This window comes from Sceloporus occidentalis, unplaced genomic scaffold, assembly GCF_023333645.1.
Source record: "Sceloporus occidentalis isolate IW3139 unplaced genomic scaffold, rSceOcc1.0.p SCAF_95, whole genome shotgun sequence".
NCBI classification, from domain to species: Eukaryota; Metazoa; Chordata; class Lepidosauria; order Squamata; family Phrynosomatidae; genus Sceloporus; species Sceloporus occidentalis.
Genome location: NW_028317075.1, coordinates 762,192 through 782,284, shown reverse-complemented (window position 1 = coordinate 782,284; position 20,093 = coordinate 762,192). Strand labels below are relative to the sequence as shown.

The window sequence follows — 20,093 nt, the reverse complement described above, 5'->3', positions numbered from 1 at the left end:
ACTTCTGAAATATCACAATTTCAAAAACTTTCTTGAGGGATGTTGAAGATAGTACTTGCTAAAACTAGCACACAGCAAAATATATTAGAGGCATAAGCCCTTTAAGGGCTTAAACAATGAGAGGGGTTAACTTTGGTAATAGGACGTCTGAACAACTTGGCCAGAACTGGAATACAGAGTAAAGTCTTTTATTGTAAAAGATTCAAAAAGCAATACATTTCCAAACGTCTTCAGAAATTTGTGGCTGTTCTTCAGCTATCTGATTCAGTCTCTGGGTCTTGTGGGAGGAATCTCTGGAATTTGATGAACAGGGCTTCGCTAGTGGCACTGGATATAATAGCTCTCTCCACAAAGGGACCTCATGGGGAAAAACAAAAAAAAATGTTTTCATTAATACAAATAACGTACAAGCATCCAGTTCCCCTGTGTTTACACCCATTTTATAGCATTACTGTCCTTCTTGAAATGAGGCCTGCTAAACATTAACCTGCCAAATGATGATTTCAGCATATAGCGACACCATATGCAAAACCAAGCCACCGAGAAGCCTACATTACCGGTTTATCAGATGTGTACTATAAGAAAATAACCCTAAACCGGGACACAATGTGCAGGCATCATGACAACACTTGTATGACACAACTAAGTATGTTATTTATATGAAAATTCAAGAATAGAATAGGTTTCACTTGTCTTAGTAAGCCAACTTTAAAAAGGTGCAATAACTAGGAATTGTACAAGGAATGTATAAAAATTCTGACTTGGTCACATGGTAGATAATGACCGTTTCAGGTTGTACCATTCAGGACAGAGAAATGAAGGACAGTTTAGGTAGACAAAAGGGCAACATTGGTTAAACAAGCCCCAAGCTCTGAGACCCATGTAGGTATGAGTGAGGAGCTGAATATTTACATGTTATGTGTTCAGTGAATTGGCACCAAAGCACAATTACATATCTGGCACTAGAGTATAAAAAAAACAATGCACCATCACCAAGAACGTTATTTATGATTTCCATCCCATGTAACTATACTACTGTTAGATACTGCCTAGACACAGCTTTTCTACTGTATATCTGTTATTCCAAACATTAGTTTAATACTGCCGAGTAGAAAATATAGCACACTAACAATGGGGAAAGCAGAACACTAAACTCACCAAAACTTAGTGGCCTGCGAGTACAAGTATCCTTTATAAGGGCATCCAGGTTGGCAACTATTTGTTCAGTAGGCATACCCAGCTGGAAGATAAAAGGCTCTCACATGACCATAGAGAATATGAAGGCAAATCAGGTTTATTTATTAAAAGTCTCAGAAAACATTCACAGTTTTTGCATTTTTGGCCATGTGAAGAAAGTAAGGTTATTATTCACATGTACCAAAAATATGGCCTATTTATAACAATTTTACTGTAACTTTATATATATACTAAGAGTTTAACAAACACTTTCATGGATATTTATTTTGTATCACTGGGCAAAAATGTCTGAATTATAATTTTTTGATAACTGAAATATTATAAACTCTGAACAATCTGATGAATTCAATGAACATTTAAATGAAAGTGGCTTAGTGGAGGCGGTAATCTGCGAGCATTAGAGTCTGGTAGAGAACCAACTGTAGAGACGCGGCTAGAGACATATAGAAGCCCAAACTGCGCACCGATTACTTGGCATCAGGGAAACAGAAAAAGTCAGTTGGTTATCTAGAGAGGTTAGCAAACTCCATCAGCAGCTTGGACTCCCTACACTAAAATGTGATTGCTGGTGCCTGCGAAGTTAAGCTCTGTATTTCCAAAACGTCCTTGTTGCCTTCAAAAGTGTAATTATGGATTGTGCAGGATCTTACTACACAATCAAGGCCAAGAAGATAACCGTGACAGGTCAGACTGTCTTGGCTTCCTTGGCTTGGGCAACAGGTATAAACAAGATAATGGTGAATAAAAACATTTTAATAATACATTAAATGCAAACACGGTCATGCCAAACCACACAATGAACAATAACAGAAAGCACTGTACTTGATGTAATTTCATACACTCATGGCTGGCTTTATAATCTTAACATCCCAAAGATCACCATGTGGACCTATATGGCAGGAGTCAATGACACCCCTAAAAACATGGTGCTCCATGTAATGCTCCAGTCCGCCAAGGGGGAAATCCGGCTCTTAACGCACATGAAGGACACAAATGGCTATTTGAACAGGATGACCATATTCTCTGAATAATTTTATTAAGCAAGTATGCTTTATGACCACTTGAATGTATTTATTTTCAGTGATGGATTCAACATAACATATAAAGTAGAAAGTACCGTATTTGCTCGATTATAAGACGACCCTGATTATAACACGACCCCCCAAAATCTGAATATTAATTTAGGAAAAAAAAAAGAAAAAGCCTGAATATAAGACGACCCTAAAGGAAAAAAGTTTTACCAGTAAATGTTAATTCATGTAAACTATTTTTTTTTAAATAAAAGCTATGATTGAGAAAAAATTTTTTTTTGTTTTTATTTCCTTGTATTTTCCAACCTGTCCCCCAGTTACGCACATCTGCCCCCAGGCTTGCCACACCAATATGGCACTGTGGCCCATGATATGCCTTTTAACCCTCTATATGCCACTGTGCCCCATGGTATGCCTTTTGACCCCCTATGTGCCACTCTGCCTCCAGAAATGCCTTATACCCCTATATCCAATTCTGGCATTTAGGGGGTTAAAATGCATATTATGGGGCAGAGTGGCATATAGGGAGGTATAAGGCATTCCAGGAGGCAGAGTGGCATTAAGGGAGTTAAAAGGCATTGTATAGAGCACTCTGCCTCCAGAAATGCCTTATACCCCTATATCCCATTCTGGCATTTAGGGGGTTAAAAGGCATATTATGGGGCAGAGTGGCATATAGGGAGGTATAAGGCATTTCAGGATGCAGAGTGCTCTATTAAATGCCCCTTTACCGCCACTCTGCCTCCTGAAATGCCTTATACCTCCCTATATGCCACTCTGCCCCATAATATGCCTTTTAACCAGGGCCGGCCCGACAATGGAGCCGAGTGGGGCAACCGCTCCAGGCGGCACTTTTGAAGGGGTGGCACTTTGCCGCCCCAAGCCTTTTTAAGCGAAAGACAGAGAAAGGGGCTTACCAAGCTGTCGGTACCCGCTCGGCGCCCCTCTCTCTCTCCTCTGCGGCGAGTCTTCCTGTTCAGTCTCGGTGCCGGCTTGTAATGCTGAGTGCCGGCGCTCATTTCCGGCGCTCAGCATTACAAGCCGGCACCGAGACCGAACAGGGAGACTCGCCGCAGGACTGCTGAAAGGCAAGTACAAGGGGGGGGGGGGGGGAGGTAGATAATGGGGGGCGGCAGGGACGGAGGGAGAGGAAGGGTAGATAAGGGGGGGGCAGCATTTTAAAATTTGCCCGAGGCGGCATTTTGCCTTGGGCCGGCCCTGCTTTTAACCCCCCTAAGTGCCAGAGTGGCATATAGGGGTATAAGGCATTCCAGAAATGCCCTATGCCCCCATTTAACACACACACACGCACACACTTACCGGTGCTTCCAATTTCCTGCTGTATTGCCGGGGCAGCGGGTTGACGTCTCCTTCCACTGCAGCCGGAAGGAGGTGGAGTTGGCAGCGGGGGTTTGTCTGCGTCCGTCGCGGATACCTTCCCCGGCTGTCAGAGATCAGAGTTCCCCGCACCGGTGCGGGGAACTCTGATCTCTGAGAGTCGGTGAAAGTTATCCGCGACAGACGCACCAAACCTTCCCCGATGCTAGCCACACCTCCTTCCAGCTGCAGCGGACGTTGTCTACGCGGATCGCGTAGACGTCAACCCGCTGCCCCGGCAATACGGCAGGAAGCACCGGTAAGTGTTGGGGGGGGGAGACAAGAGGATCCAGGTCCCCTACAACGGTGCGGGGGATCTGGATCTTAGTCTCATAATCAGACCTCTATTTGAGGTCTGATTAGAAGACGACCCCGATTAGAAGACGAGGGGTATTTTTCAGAGAATTTGCTCTGAAAAAAACCTCGTCTTATAATCGAGCAAATACGGTAATAATTTATAAAATAAATAAAAAAAACAATAGGCGGCATTGTGTGATATACACTATATCTAGAATCTTAGATACTTAAGCCTATGGAGAATATATCCATACCTACTCTGAAGCAAATATTTGTCAGCAAATTGAGAACTGCAAAATTTGTCTTGAGTAAAATGGTTTGGTGGCAAGTGTTCTGTGCCAAAAGCAGCTTGATTCAAAACAAACTGACAATTAAAGCGAAATGCGTGGAAATTAATTAGGCATGCCTTGTATATGGGTTCAAATTCTCTTGCCAGGACATTTACAGCTCTAAGGAGAAGAATGGCAAGCTAATGTTACAAAGACAGGCTGGGACTTGTTTAACAAACTGAAAAAGAACTTGTAAGCAGGAGTGACCACCTGGCAAGATTCCACATGACCTGGAGCAAGTGGCTCTCCACACCCAGCTGGCATACTTTAGTTATTCTGTTGTTGCTTTTAAGTACTTAAATGTAGTTTGGGGTAGCCATATTAGTCCAGTGTATAAGAATGCAGAAAAACAGAATGTTGCAGAATCTTGTAATACCTTTTTTATTGGACTAACAGTATTTAAAATAATAGACGAGCTTTCGGGAGTCCTCCCTTTATCAAGTCAAAAGCATTTCTGACCAAGCAAGTGAAAAACACAGTTTAAAACTGACCAGTACATGTTCTGATACAGGGTTAAAACAACACGGTAGAGAATTTGCAGACAAAAAACTAAGAGGGTCGTAAATAGTAAATAGTGGCATATACTGCACAGATAAGGCTAGAGGGGGAGCAGGGGTGAGCATGTAGGAGAGAGAAGAAGAAGAGAAAGAAGAAGAAAAGAAAAAAAAAAAAAGCACAGGTTATAGGAAGTTTTGATAGTGTGCTAAGAAGCTCAAATCCACATTAAGTCCTCTGTTTTTACAATCATAAAAATGTATCATTTTGGCTTCAAATGTCTTTCTTTCTTGGGTGTTTTTGAAATTACCTCTCAGTGTTTTGATTTTAAGGTCATGTATGGAGTGACCGGTTTGGGTGAAGTGGTGCCCAACTGGAGTGCAAAGGTTTTCTTCATCATGATGATTGATGGAGTATCTGTGCAGATTCATCCTTTTATTGAGTTGCTGGCAGGTTTCACCGATGTAACACCCTATAGTACATTTGGTGCATTGAATCATGTATACAACATTTTGTGAAGTGCATGAGTATGATCCTTTAATATTGTATGTCTTGTTGTTGTGGGTGGCTGTGTTGCTGGTACAGATGTGTTGGCAAAGTTTGCATCTGGCTTTGTTGCATGGTTTGCTTCCATTATCTGTGTGTGTAGTTTCAGTATGTAGTTTGATACTCACCAGCTTTTGTTTGAGATTAGCTGGTTGTCTGAAGGCCAAGATGGGGGGTTCAGGGAAAATTTCTTTTAACACCACATCCTCTGCTAGCATTGGCTGCAGATCCTTGATGATTTTTCAGATTTCTTCTAGGGCAGGATTGTATGTGGCTACTAGAGGTATGCGTGAGGATGTTTGTTTGTCTGTGTATTGCAACAGGTGTTCACGTGGTGTTTGTAGAGCAGAGTTAATTTTCTTATTGATGATCCTAGGTTTGTATCCCTTTTGTTTGAGTGTCTCAGACAGTGTTTTTAGATGCATGTCTCTGTCATCAGTGTTGGAGCAGATGCGGTGGTACCTGGTGGCTTGGCTATGGATGATGCCTTGCTTTGTGTGGGATGGATGGAAGCTGGATTTGTGCAGGTAGTTGGATCGGTCTGTAGGTTTTCTGTATAGGGATGTATGTAGTGTGTCCTTGTTTATTGTGACAGTTGTATCCAAGAAGTTTACACTTTCTGTGGAGAAGTCCATTTTGAGTTTGATAGATGGGTGAAATCTATTAAATGCGTTATGGAACTCTGAGGTTTTCTTTTCCGTCCGTCCAGACAATGAAAATATCATCAATGTAGCGATAATATTTGTAGGGTTTGTGAAGTTGTGTTTCCAAGAATCGTTGTTCCAGGTCAGCCATAAATAGATTGGCATATTGTGGTGCCATTCTCGTCCCCATGGCAGTGCCCATGGTTTGCAGATATATATTGTTGTTGAAACTGAAGTAGTTGTGTGTGAGGATGAATTCTATGAGTTTAGTAATGGTTTGAGGACTGTATTTCTGGTTATGAGTATGTTCTGAGAGGAACAGAGAGCAAGCCTCAATTCCATCTACGTGTGGGATGTTGGTATATAGAGATTCCACATCCATGGTTACAAGTATAGAATTGGCAGGCAAGTTTGTAATTTGACCGAGTTTGTTAAGGAAGTCAGTGGTGTCTTGTATGAAGCTCCTAGTGTTTTTAACAAAGGGTTTTAAAATATTTTCCACTAAGCCTGAAATTGGTTCGTTTAGTGTGTCCATACCTGTTATTATAGGTCTGCCTGGGTTCCTTGGGTTGTGGATTTTCGGAAGCATGTCCCTACACGCTCACCCCTGCTCCCCCTCTAGCCTTATCTGTGCAGTATATGCCACTATTTACTATTTACGACCCTCTTAGTTTTTTGTCTGCAAATTCTCTACCGTGTTGTTTTAACCCCTGTATCAGAACATGTACTGGTCAGTTTTAAACTGTGTTTTTCACTTGCTTGGTCAGAAATGCTTTTGACTTGATAAAGGGAGGACTCCCGAAAGCTCGTCTATTATTTTAAATACTGTTAGTCCAATAAAAAAGGTATTACAAGATTCTGCAACATTCTGTTTTTTTTGCAAGTACTTAAATGAAAAGAGAAAAAGAAAAAACCCTCAAATTTTAATAAATAAATCAACAAATAAGTTGATTGCACTGAAATTGCACAGCTTGATGCACTGAAATTGTACTGGCTTAACATGTTCATAGAAGGTATGGGGTCCACCGAAGGTATGGATCAAACAACACATATCTATGGTTTCCAGTTTATGTTACTGTTGATGAATCGGCGTATCTGGATGACTACATACTAGCAACATGCCCTGCCATTAACATTATCAAAAGAATGGGGCTACTTATATATACACACACATTCATATTTGTGTGTGTATATATATATATATATATATATATATATATATATATATATATATATATATATATATATATATATATATATATAATTAAAACCCCACTACGCAAACAAAAAGTCTTAGAATGAATACACAACGTTTGACAAGCATGTCTTACCAATACAAGAATAGGCAGAGTGGGTTACGGCCATCAATGTGTACAGGACAAAGCTGTCATCATTGCACGAAACGATACTGTTTTTCTCTGGGAGATAGGCACGGAGGCTGAGGGAAGGGAGAATTTTTCTTGCACTTACCGTTGCTATTTTGGTCTGTATTAAACATTCTTTTTCTACTAGATACTCATGGCATGTTTTAAACAGCTGAATCATGCTGGAAATATCACGGCCAACTGAGCCTATTAAACAATAGAAGGAAACAATATAGAAAATTGAACATAAAAAGTATATGCTTAATTATATATTTATATATATATATATATATATATATATATATATAATACACATATACATACATACGCTGTATATGTAATGGTTACATATATAAACAGCAAAACTCACCAAACACGCTAGTATACATTTTTTTTTTTTACATAGAACATCCTGTGTTATTGAATTGCACACTTAAAAGGGCGTTCCAGCTATTATATACACTTTGATTTGCAATGGGGAGAAAGGGATAATTTCAAGGGGATAAACGAGTATCCCCTTTAATGTATCCTTCTCCCACCCTTGCAGGTGCATTAGTGGATTCTGCATCCTCTTTACCCACCGCTCAGCTCCTAGACCGGCACACGTGTTCAAATCTGGAGCTGCAGCGTCTCCTATGGTACAAAGTACTTCAATGTGTATTCTCCATTGGCAGGAGTGTACAGGACACTAGACTGTCTATCCAATGCCAAAACGCAAGGCTCTTACGCTTAAACTTAGGACACACACATTATTGTGTCCGTTTACATATATTGATTTCCATACATATAGTTCAAAGGGAAGCTACAGTTTTACCCCCCAAAAAAGTGGTGTCCCACATGTAAGGCTGCTAGAAGCAGCTTCCACAAAAAACGGAGGTACAACATTAAGTGCCATTACATTTTTTTCTTACGAAAAGAATTCAAACTTATAAACATACTTAAAAGTAAAGCTCTACTGGATCTTGGCTATGGGCACAGCCGGATCCTGTACCGTCTGGCTTCTTTAGAGAAAAGTGGACAGAATGCAACAGGCTGAAGCGAGCACTGGCAGGTATGTAAGAGTGGCTTTTTACCACTTTAACGATTAATGGAGCAATAGTGAAAAGCATTATTTTTACCATAAGTGGTTTTCTAATGCATGCTTTATTCTTTAAACGCCAATAAAAGGGTGTCGGATTGTTAAATGTATTGAAAGCTGTAAAACAACTAACCATCGAAAACATAATTTAAGTCTAGTTAATATCACAAACACATAATCCATAATTACAGGTATACGTGTGTAAGAATCATACCTCTTTTGCTCTTTGGAAATTTCTTTCTCAGTTTGTTCTTTAAAGGATTTAACTTGCCAATAATGTCAGGTGTTGCTACATAGAAATCAGCTTGTATCTCATCATTTAAAATCTGCAATGGAATGACTTAACATAAGACATGCAGGACAGATACCACCCATATACAAAAACATATATAGCTATGAATTTTACTGAATAACTTAAATCTAGTAAATTGTTCATCAGCTATAAACTGTTTGGCTCTCTGAGTTTTGCTTAATGACTCTAAAACCCCCAAAGGGCAAACCATTTTAATACTGATTTCTCTAAAATGTTCAGCGTAGATGCGAGACTTGCTTCTTAGACATGTTGTTTTGATATTTTGTTATGTTTACGTTGTTTTAAGCAGTAGAACTATTTTATTTTTAAAAATTACAAACATAAAAATGTAAAAAAACATGAAAAAAAAAAAACTTGGGCAGTGATACCTGAGGTATAAGTTCACTTCCACCGACAAATGCAGCTCCATTATTCTTTGCAATCTCAGCAGATTCAGGACTCTGTTAAGAGAGAGAGAGAGAGAGAGGAAAACATTTTTAATAAAAAAATAAAATAAAAATAGGCATCAGAAAGTCCAATGGTTCACAACAGCTTCGACTATTTAATTATATCTAAATAAAGGCCATCCATTGCAGATGATCAGAAAGAGCTAGAGGGCAATGCTGATATTAGTCTCAACACTAAGTGACATCACAGCGGAGGTAAGCACTCAACGCTAAAGACCACTGAGAACCCATGTGAGTATACGCCACCGTATTTAACAAATACTGCCCTGCAACATAACACAACCAGACACGACAGCGTTAGATTCCATTTAGATACTGGAACATTCGTCTGGCCTCATCAACACCAGTATTCTGCCAGCAACAAAGGGGGTAGGCCATGTGGCGGCAAACACTCCCTTGCTGAAATAGGTGGCAGCTGTTCTTAGCTTCTAATACCAAGCATCACACCCTCTGTGTGCGGGCCGTGCCGAATACAAAAATAAGGCAGCAAAAATGTGTGTGTGTTGGCATACAATGGTAAAAGTTATGTCTAAAAACTTGCCTTTCCAAAATACAGTGCGTGTGAAAGGGTTAATATAATCTAGCCCTCAATAGTAAGAAAGAAAATCTGAACTCATAAGAGGTCGAAATTCAAAACAAAACAATGTTTCCAATGCCAGCACTCTAAAAACAGAGATATGGGCAGATATGATTACATGTATACATGGGAACTTTCAGAGTACGTCCCTGAGCCGCGTGTCTAGAAGTCTCAGGATATGTGTCTAGATATGTCCTTCAGACTCAACACTGATTCCACCTCCTGGCCAGCAATATTTACAGGGGTGCCAACAGCTACTAGGACCGGGGGGGGACGACTCCAAAATAAATCTCTCGTACAGTACTCAACAATATTTTAATAATCATTTAAAAAATAAATGCTATCAAAGCAAAGAATAAACAGTTTATGAACTGAACACTTCCCTTGACAACCACTTTCTTTATTGATATCATAAAAAAAAAATGCATAAAGCTATAATGGTACGAGAGGAGGTAGTGGTAACCCTGTACCAGACCAACCTCCACAGAATAAGATTAAGGTTTTGAAATCTTATGGGAGTCTCACTATATGAACTTTGATACACCAAAAACTATCAATCTGACCCACACTACTTATATGAAGAGGTAAGAGTGTGTGAGTGGAGTCGGGTGGATCAGTGCAGGCTCGGGTGGAGATGTACTGGCATGCTCAAAAAAAAAAAAAAATCTTGCTAATAAAATAATCAAAACTTACCTCTGTAAGGACCAAAATCTTGTTTTCTTCAGTCAAAAAGGGGTAAGGGTAGTTAACATAGCCAACAAATGGATCTACCTTTTTCTAAAATGAAACAAACAACCAGTATTCATGAAAAATAAATTCAGTGTACGAGTACAACGATAATTACCGTATTGGCTCGGATATAGGCCACCCCCGTATATAGGGCGCACCGTAAATGTTTGGTTCTTTTTAAAGAAAACGTTTTTTTCTTTAAAAAAGCACCAAAAAAACATGCTGCCACTCTGTCTCCCCCCCCCAAGATATGCTGCCACTCTCCCCCCCGAGATATGCTGCCACTGCCCCCCCCCCCCCCGAGATATGCTGCCACTGTCGTCGTCCCCAAGATATGCTGCCACTCTGCCCCCCCCCCCCCCCGACTTACCAGAGCAGACTCCCGGGTGTCTTGCGGGGCCGGCGGGGGACATCTACGCAATACGCGTATACAACTTCCGGTGCCGGGACTCAGCGGATGTGCCGGCACCGGAAGTTGTATACACGTATTGCGTAGGTGTCCCCTGCCGGCCCCGCAAGACACCCGGGAGTCTGCTCTGGTAAGTCTTGGGGGTAGAGGTAAAACGCATCGTGCGGACGTTCACCGCTGTCGGTGAACGTCTGCACGATGCGCTTAGACAATCTCCCGTGCCAGCACTCCCCCCCCCCGTGGGAAGTGCTGGCAGGGGAGGCTGTCTGAGCGTATCGGGGAGTAGGATACGGGTCCCCTGCACCGCTGCGGGGGATCTGTATCCTAACCCTGCTGCCTGCCCGGCGCCCGGGACTGCATGTCCCGGGTGTCGGGCGCTAGACCCCGAATATAGGCCGCACCCCCACTTTAAAGACTTAAAGTGGGGGGGGAAGTGCGGCCTATATTCGAGCCAATACGGTATATCATCTTTAGTGTGTGTGCATTTATATGTTATTTTCATAAATAGCTGTAGCATTAGAAATGTTATTCCTGGCAGTATGGAATGCCCAGACCCTTCCCATGAAAATAATAATAAAAATTGTAAATAGAGTGGTTTTGTTTTTTCGAATAGGGTCATCTTATATTCAGGCCTTTTCCTCTTTTTTTTTTTCTTCCATTAATATCCAAAGTTTGGGGGTGATCTTATAATCAGGGTTGTCTTATAATCAAGTTAATACCGTAACATCATCCCATTCGTTATATGAAAAACAGAATTGCTTTTTTAATCAGAGAAAGGCTCTGGGTCATCCCAATATTTTCTAAAATGAGACCCAACATCAATAACATAACAGAAAAGCAACGTAGCAACACTTTTGAGACTATTAAGAGCGTACCTTCTTCTCCAGCTTCATGTCCAGTTTCAGCTCTGCATAGACTGGCTGATTTGGATAGGTAAAGTCCCACTGTTGAATTTTTTTTAGCATTTCAATAGCAGTTTCAACCTCAAGCGTTGGCTTGGGATAGTATCGGGCGATATACACATCGTCGGTCGGCTCCCAGGCTGTTAGGCCATAAGGCTTAAGCCGACTTGTATCTTTCCTCTTCTGTTCAAGTTCTTCTTTGAGTTCCTTTTCAGTTTTGCCTTGAGGTTCTTTAACATTTTTTGCAGATCTTGAAAGGCCATCGAGAAGAAAGCAAATAAAAAATGTCATATTATATAGATTATATATATATATAATCAATGTTTAGGTCTTCTTAAGTGACTTTCATTTAGGTGACAGAAAATAAAAGAAAAAAATTCACAAAGGAAAGGAACAGAACATATTTGCTATGTTAAACCGCCTCAAGCTATAGTCATAACAATACGATCTAGGAAGGCATTGATTCACTTCCAATTAGCATCCCAAGAACAAGCAGACTTAAACTGCTGCTTGGCATGGTTCCTTATGTAACGGACCAAAGCTTTGAAATTTAAGCCATTTCTGCCTACTTGTGCGTGGGCAACACAAATGTAACAATCTACTGGTCATTTTTCCCTGCAGCTTCTTATAATAATTCTCTTTTTGAGATATATATATACACACACACACACACACAAAGGTCAGTTATTTGATACTGCTTATGAGAGATCAGAAAAAAATAAAATATAAAACATTTGAAAAACTTACTTGGGAGCTACCTTTGCTGCATAGAACCGAACTGAGTCCCAACTTCTGCTTGTAGAAATGAGGCATGGAAGACTGTACCCAGTCTGCTTCAGAATGTGACAGCGGCTGAGGACTGCAAAATAACAAATATACTAAGTTTGAACACCAGTTATTTAGAACTATGCTTGGTTTTGCTCAGTTTTATTTGATATAAACATTATACAAGGATTACATTTAAAGTGAATGGGATTGCAATTAGGCACCAGCTATTGAAAAAAATATTGTATAGATCAAAAACAGGAAGGATAGTTCAAATTACAAATTCACCCACGCTTAAAAGGATCCGTCATGTAGTAACCTTACGTTATACATATGTTGCACCTTAGTTACTTTAAATAATATTGTAACCTTGCAGGAGCAGGGCGCTCTTTTCCTTCTTTACCAGCATGTCTTACCCCCTTTCCGATGATGGATGTATGTAGTATGTCACAAAATGACAGCAGTTGACACCGGATGACGTACTATTACAACCTGTCACTTTAAGAATCGAATAAGAAAAACACTCCACATGAACGTGTACACCAATATCAAAAAATAAAACTCCCCTACTAGTTCTGCAGCAATCCCTAAACGTACAACATGATAGATGTGGACCGGATGGGAGCACAGAAAATGTGGTAAACAAAAATAGAAACACAATCATGTAATATTTGCAATATAACATGATTTAAAAAAAATTCCAATACTAAACACTTTTTCTAATAATATGGGGCAGCTTAACCCTTTCAGTCCCCTTAGGACGAGCTTGTGGCAAGAAGCCCATGAGGACGTAGAGGTATGCCCTTGACTACATGGCAGATCAGGGTGACAGCCTGGACTTTCCTGTGTTAGAAGAAAGTCAGCAACTGATCGCGCTCGCCGTGAGCGCTGGTTCCCCGTCGTTCATTGAATGCCTGATCAGAAGTTCACTCAGCTGGGCTCTCGCATTTCTCCCTCTGTTGGCTGATCGCAATTTCTGCAATCTGCAATGCAGGGCTATGGAGCCCTGCTTGCTGATCTCATTGTGATCAGCAGAAATAGATCAGGAGGAGGAGAGGGAGAAAAATAGTTTTCCCCCTTCCAAAAAATGGAAACAAAATGGAATAAATAAAATAAAAATGATTGGGAGCCCAGGGATGTTACCATGACATCACAGGCATCAGGGCCGGCCCTACAATGGAGCCGACTGGGGCAATTGCCCCAGGCGGCACTTCAGAAGGGGCGGCACTTTGCCGCCCCAAGCGGTTTTTTTTTTGGTTTTTTTTGAAGCGGAGGAGAGAGAGAGGGGCACCGAGTGGTTTTCGCTTACCCGCTCGGCGCCCCTCTCTCTCTCCTCTGCGGCGAGTTTCCCTGTTCGGTCTCTGTGCCGGCTTGTAATGCAGAGCGCCGGAAGTGACGTGAATTTCCGGCGCTCAGCATTACAAGCCGGCACCGTGGCAGCACAGGGAGACTCGCCGCAGGACTGTTTAAGGGTAAGTACCGGTGGTGGTGGGGGGTAGATAATGCCGCCCCCCCTCGGCGGGGGGCGGCATTTTTAAACTTCGCCCCAGGCGGCGTTAAGTCTTTGGCCGGCCCTGACAGGCATGTAAAATGGATAAGAGATCCCCAAAGGGACTTGAACGATACTGCAGTCGGACCAGTGCAAAAAATAAATGTGTTCACCAAGAAAGCTAAAGTTACTCCCAGAGATCATCCAGATCTATCCTCCTGTTGTCCCCGAAATCACTTCCAGTACCAGTCAGCATGCATAAATTGGGACCCTGCTATATGTACCCAATAAGTAGACACAACTACCTTCAACTGAGTATGGCAAGAATGAACATTTTATTGAACAGAACACAGCATATTTATACACAGAAACAGGATTAAACAGCAGAACAAAAAGGCTCAATCACATCAGTACATATATTTGAAATCATCTTATAATCAGACCTCAAATAGAGGTCTGACTACAAGACTAAGATCCAGATCCCCCTAGATCCTCCTCTTCGGCAGCCGGTGAAAGTCTGCGCGGCTGCTGTCGGCACTTCCGCTGGAGCTTCTATGACTGAGCGCCAGCGTGACATGACCTTCCGATGCCCCACCGAAAGTACCGGCCAGCAGGGATTCTGGAGCACGTGGGACAAGTCTAGGGATGCATCGGTAAGTCGGGGGGGGGGGGGCATAAGGCATATCTGGGGGGAAGAGTAGCAAGCCGTGGGGAAGATGTGCATAACTGGGTGGCAGGTTGGCAAATAAAAGGAAAAAAAAATAAAAAATGCATATTTCTCAACCAGTTTTTATTAAATATATAAAAAAAATAGTTTACATGTGAATATTTACTATTAAAACTGTCTTCTTTTAGGGTAGTCTTATATTCAGGCTTTTTTTTTTTCTAAATTAATTTTCAAATCAACTTATAATCAGGGTCATCTTGTCTTATCGAGCAAATACGGTACATCACACAAGATTAACAAGATTTAACGAGAGGAATTTTGACCATGTCAGAGTTGTCACTAGCACTTGACACCTTGCTAGCTTTGATTGACTACCTGCTGTGTATTTGCTAATCAGATACTCAACAGCTCTTCCTTCACACCGTTACACACAGATTACTTTAACTGGAACAATTAAAAAATGAATTCACTTAACGTGCAGGGAAACAATGACCATTGAAGGTGACCTTTTAAAAGAAGGTCCTACTTCTCCTGAACAAGGGCCGCATAATTTGTGCGGATTCAATAATGAACTGCCGTATTTCTCGCTAACACCCTCCCTCCTCCTGATCTGCCCACGCTGCCAGTGCTCCCTATGCCATGCAAACCCCTAGGTACAAGGAAAGGATTTCTTGTTGCCATGGCAACCTTAGCTTTGTCGAGCCCTGGTTGGGCATACTACATTGCGCAGTTAATGTGTCCAAGTAGAATGGTACATTTAATGCTATTCTTACTCAAATTTTAACTTATTAACCAACAGCAAAACACCCACTTATATTCCAGGTAAAATACACCGTTGAATATAATCGATTGATAAACAGTGTCACGTTCTAGAGGCAATTTTACTTGCATTTAGCTATTATGCCCTTAAACCAATTGCACTGGCATTATACCACGATTAACCATTTAGGCTAAAAAAAACATTTGGTTGTTAGTACATAAAGCGCAAATGTCAGGTAATCTAAATGATACAGAACCTGCGGACAGCAACACTATTGTTTAAAATAAGATTGATACCATCTCGATTTGGCAACCGGATGGTGTAGTATAAATAAGGTTGGGATATATTTGTCCCAACCTGTATTTAGTCGGTTTTTCTGGAGCTATAGCCGAAAAGGCAATCAGGGTAAAAATTCGTCATACTCTCATTCAGGGTTGCTTGGCACCCTCAAGTAAAAAGGTTTATACCCCAAATGTTGTTTGCAAAGATAAGCCAACGTGGGGAGGAACGGGAGAGCCCAGTTGAGTCTCTCCTGTCCTTATTATCTAGTTGGTTATATTAAGCAGTTACTTTCAGTTTATTGAATGCTTCTGCTTTTATTGACAAATAACAAGCATATGCCCCCCCCATTCACCACCAACCACTGTTTAAAGGGTCATTCCAACCATTACTTCAATGCAAATGATGGCTGTGGGGCCACTTTAAGTTTTTGTGGTGTCCTTTTGCAAACACATGCAGGATGCGATATATACTCACCTACAGTCAGTTCCCTCGCTTGCTCAGCAAACATTGCGGACAGGGGTTTTAAATGGCAACGCTTTCCTCCATGGCAAACAACGTCCTCCATGGAGGACCAAGTCAGATCATGTTTTCATTTTGGAAGAACGCATCTTAAAGCGCTCAGAGTACTTCACTATACATTATTCTTTAGAGGGGGTGTCGGGGGCATTGGACTGGCCCTTTAAGACGGAATTTAGCACAGGGTAAAAATATATACATACACACTAAACACACTGCAAGTCAAAGCTGAAGGTCAAAGCTATAACACATTGACACACGTCAAGAAGGGAATCACACATGATTTATTGTTAAGTATGAATCTATAGGTTTAACCAGCTCTTTGTGCAGATTTGGCTGTGTGATCCTATGTTTTGTATTGTTACTTCATTTGTCTTTTTTTTTTTTGCTTTTGTTTTGAAATACCTAGAACTTGAGTCAAAATATAGTACTAGTATACCGGTATATAGATCCATGCAATAATGGCCATGCTATGAGTTAAGGTCATACCAAAAACAGTGTATTCTACACGAAACTGAATGCCAATTCCTCCAACCTACAGTAACCGTGCAATTCACTGCATCGCCCATAACGACATACAGGAGCATCCATGACAGAAACTGCAGACATACACGTCCTTAAACACAAACACACACACACACACATGCTACCTGTCATATACCAATCCCAAAACCTCTAGGAAGGACAGTATGAAGCCAGGGTGCTTGCCACCTGCCAGTATTACTCATAAACCTGCCCTCCATGTAAAGATCACGGGGCACATGTAACCCCCACGCCATGAAACAGCCACTGACCTGATCGCAGGCAGCTCACAGGGGCAGCCATGTCCCAATGAAAAGGCGTGTGGGAGAGGAAGGGGGGGGGAGAGAAAACGCGGGCGCACAGGAAGTGAGAGCCGTAAACACTGGCGCCTCGCTGAAAAGACTGCCGGCTGGGAACAAGTGATCCCTGACTGATTTATTCGGCCCGCGTAGAACCTGCAACAAAAACCTGCAGAATGTTAAAACGGGGAGAAATAAACGCGGCAATACAAAAGCAACCAGCAGTGTTCCCGCCTGATTTTGTGCGAACAATATATAATACATAAACGTACGCATGGGTCGTGAGTCAGAGCGCGTGCACTGTGTACTAAGCCTAATTCAAAGCATGTGTGGTGAAGTTTAACCCCTTCAGTCCCAGGGGTTTTTGGTACCTCAAAGCCCAGAGCAATTTTGCCATTTTTGGGGTATGTCGGTTTAGCGATGATTCTCTTTTCCTGTGAATAGTGTACCCATATAAACTATATATTGTTTTTTCAAGGAGAGATAGAGCTTTCGTTTGATACCATAGTTGGATGATTAGCTGAAAATTTAGAATGAGAAATTTAGTAAAAACTAGCGAAGATTAGAAAAATAAACTAATTTTTTTTTTTACATTTTCCCTCTGAATCCTCACAAAATTAGGTAAAGTGATGGAAAATCCCCTCCAAGTTTATTAATTCAGGTGTCCTGATTTCCGAAATACCTAATTTATATAGATTTTCCAGACTTTCCCAGCACCAGGGAGCATACTATAAGGTGTATAATTTTTATGCCTATTGCTTAACGGGTTTGGGGGTTGTGAACGGGGGCAGAAGGGTTATACTGGCTAGATGTTATGCTAGGGCAATGGGAAGTAAGGTTTTTTAATAATTTTTTTATTATCTTTTTATATTTTTAATTTTAATGTTTTTACATTTTTTTTTATTTTTTATATATTATTTTTACACAGAAATGGTTAGAGGTCACAGCTCACATTATAATTTTTTTTGTATTATATATATTATTATTTTAATGATTTATTTAATATTTTTTAAATAAATTAACTTTTTTTTTTTTTTCTGCTTTTCTCTTTCAGGACGGGAGGGGGAGTGAGAGAGATGGTTTCTCACTCCCCTCCCCGCGATCCCCCTGCACCGATCACACTGTGATCTCTATGCAGATCCTCACAGACCTGCATAGAGATTGCAGCGTCTCTGTGCCTCATCGGAGGGCAGGATATCCCCGCAGGGGATCGGGCACTTTCAACTGTAACAGCTTACCGGCTTTCATGCCGGAAGCTGTTACGGGAGATCGGGCAGCAGATTTATAGATTTATATAGCGCCATCATATTCTACAGATCTGGACATAACAGTTTGGATTTACAGAAACAACAGGTAAGGAGTACCTTGCTCAAGAAGCCTACGATCTAGAAAGAGTTCAGGTATATTATATGAAAGGTAAAAGTGGCATACTTTGTGAAGGACCAGCCACGCTAAATACAGTCCAAAAGCAGGAGAGGGACTAGAAAAGTGGCCTTATCACATAAGAAAAAATTGTTAAGTATTAGCCCAAGATTGAGTCTTTACTCAAAATTGTTACCTTTTATTGGGCGCCGACATAGAAAAAGATGTAAAGTTATACAAGCTGTATGACTTGAACTTATTGAAGTAAATGACTTGAACTTATTGAAGTAGTAACAAATGCAATGATCCAATCAGCAGGAGCTATTAGTTGCTTTGATCATATGACCCCTTTCATATTTTTGACCAGAATAACTTTTATACATAGATTCTATGTTCCTTTCTGAGTGTTTACTTCTGATCATGATGTATCTATCCCTATGTTTTTATTTCTAAATACATGTTACCTCAAATTTATGTTTAACATTATATTACAAAAGTCCATAAGTTGCCCGCTAACAACACAAGTACACTATATGGACAAAAGTATTAGGACACCTGACCATTACACCAACATTGCATTCTAAATACATAGACATTAACAAGTAGTTAGCCCCCCCCCCCCCCCCTTTGCAGCTATAACAGCTTCCACACTTCTGGGAAGGCTTTACACAAGATTTTGGAGAGTTTCTGTTGGGATTTTTGCCATTTGTTCAGTAGAGCATGTGTCAGATACTGATGTTGGGCGAGAAGGCCTGGCTCACAATCTCCTTTCCAGTTCATCCCAAAGGTGTTCGATGGCGTTAAGGTCAGCGCTCCGTGCAGGCCGGTCAAGTTCTTCCACACCAAACTCATCCAACCATGTCTTTATGGACCTTGATTTGTGCTCTGGGGCACAGTCATGCTGGAATTAAAAAAGGGCCTTCTCCAAGCTGTTACCCACAAAGTTGGAAGTATAGCATTGTCCAAAATGTCTTAGTATGCTGAAATGGACATACCAAGATATTTTGGACAATGCTATGTTTTCAATGTATTGGGAACAGTTTGGGGATGAAGTTTCTGGTAATAAGTATGCTGTGAAACATACAGTGACAAATGTTTAGTATATGAATTCAAAAATTGTGAGAGACAAATTGTTAATTGACATAATTTACAATATATCCAGTAACACTTTACCAATGTATGTATTGATGTAAAAGAACTGACATATAAATGTTAAAATGAGTTACGGTTTAGAACAGTTTTGTATCCAAAAGTGTCAGTTGTGTCCACTTCTCTACTGGCATTAAAATCTAAGTTGCTGTCTTTGTACAAAATCCAAACCAAATATTGGTTGTATAAATAAATAAAATGTATTATATTTTAATTTTATACAACCAAAAATTGCATTTGTATATGGTAGAAAACCAGCCTCTTAGAGGGGAGGGGGGGTGAATGTGTGCAGGGTCAATATAAAGAGCTCTCCAGAGACCTGTTCATTAACAGAAATGAAGTCATCCTCTGAGACTGGAAGAGAGTTGGTGCTACCAAATACAATGAATGCCTTCAAAAAGAAATCTAATGGCCTATTTAGAGTCAAGAAGGATTTTTTTGCCTTCTTTTGGATCATAAGCAGAAAGCTGGTACAAGGGTTAAAATTGATGGACCTTTTAAATCTAAATTATTGTTACTATTGTTATTGTTACTAATATTAGGTTTGC

At 40.7% G+C, this 20,093-nt stretch overlaps 1 protein-coding gene across 1 annotated transcript; it reads right to left on the bottom strand.

Annotated features, from left to right (window-relative positions):
- Positions 1-230: 230 nt before the first annotated feature.
- LOC149284295 (large ribosomal subunit protein uL1m-like) lies at positions 231-17,038 on the bottom strand. The gene is given in 9 exon segments (XM_089496881.1): positions 231-358; positions 1,159-1,240; positions 7,387-7,487; positions 8,573-8,684; positions 9,040-9,111; positions 10,388-10,471; positions 11,708-11,984; positions 12,482-12,593; positions 17,008-17,038. Coding segments are annotated over 9 exon segments (999 nt in total).
- Between the last annotated feature and the right edge of the window lie 3,055 nt (positions 17,039-20,093).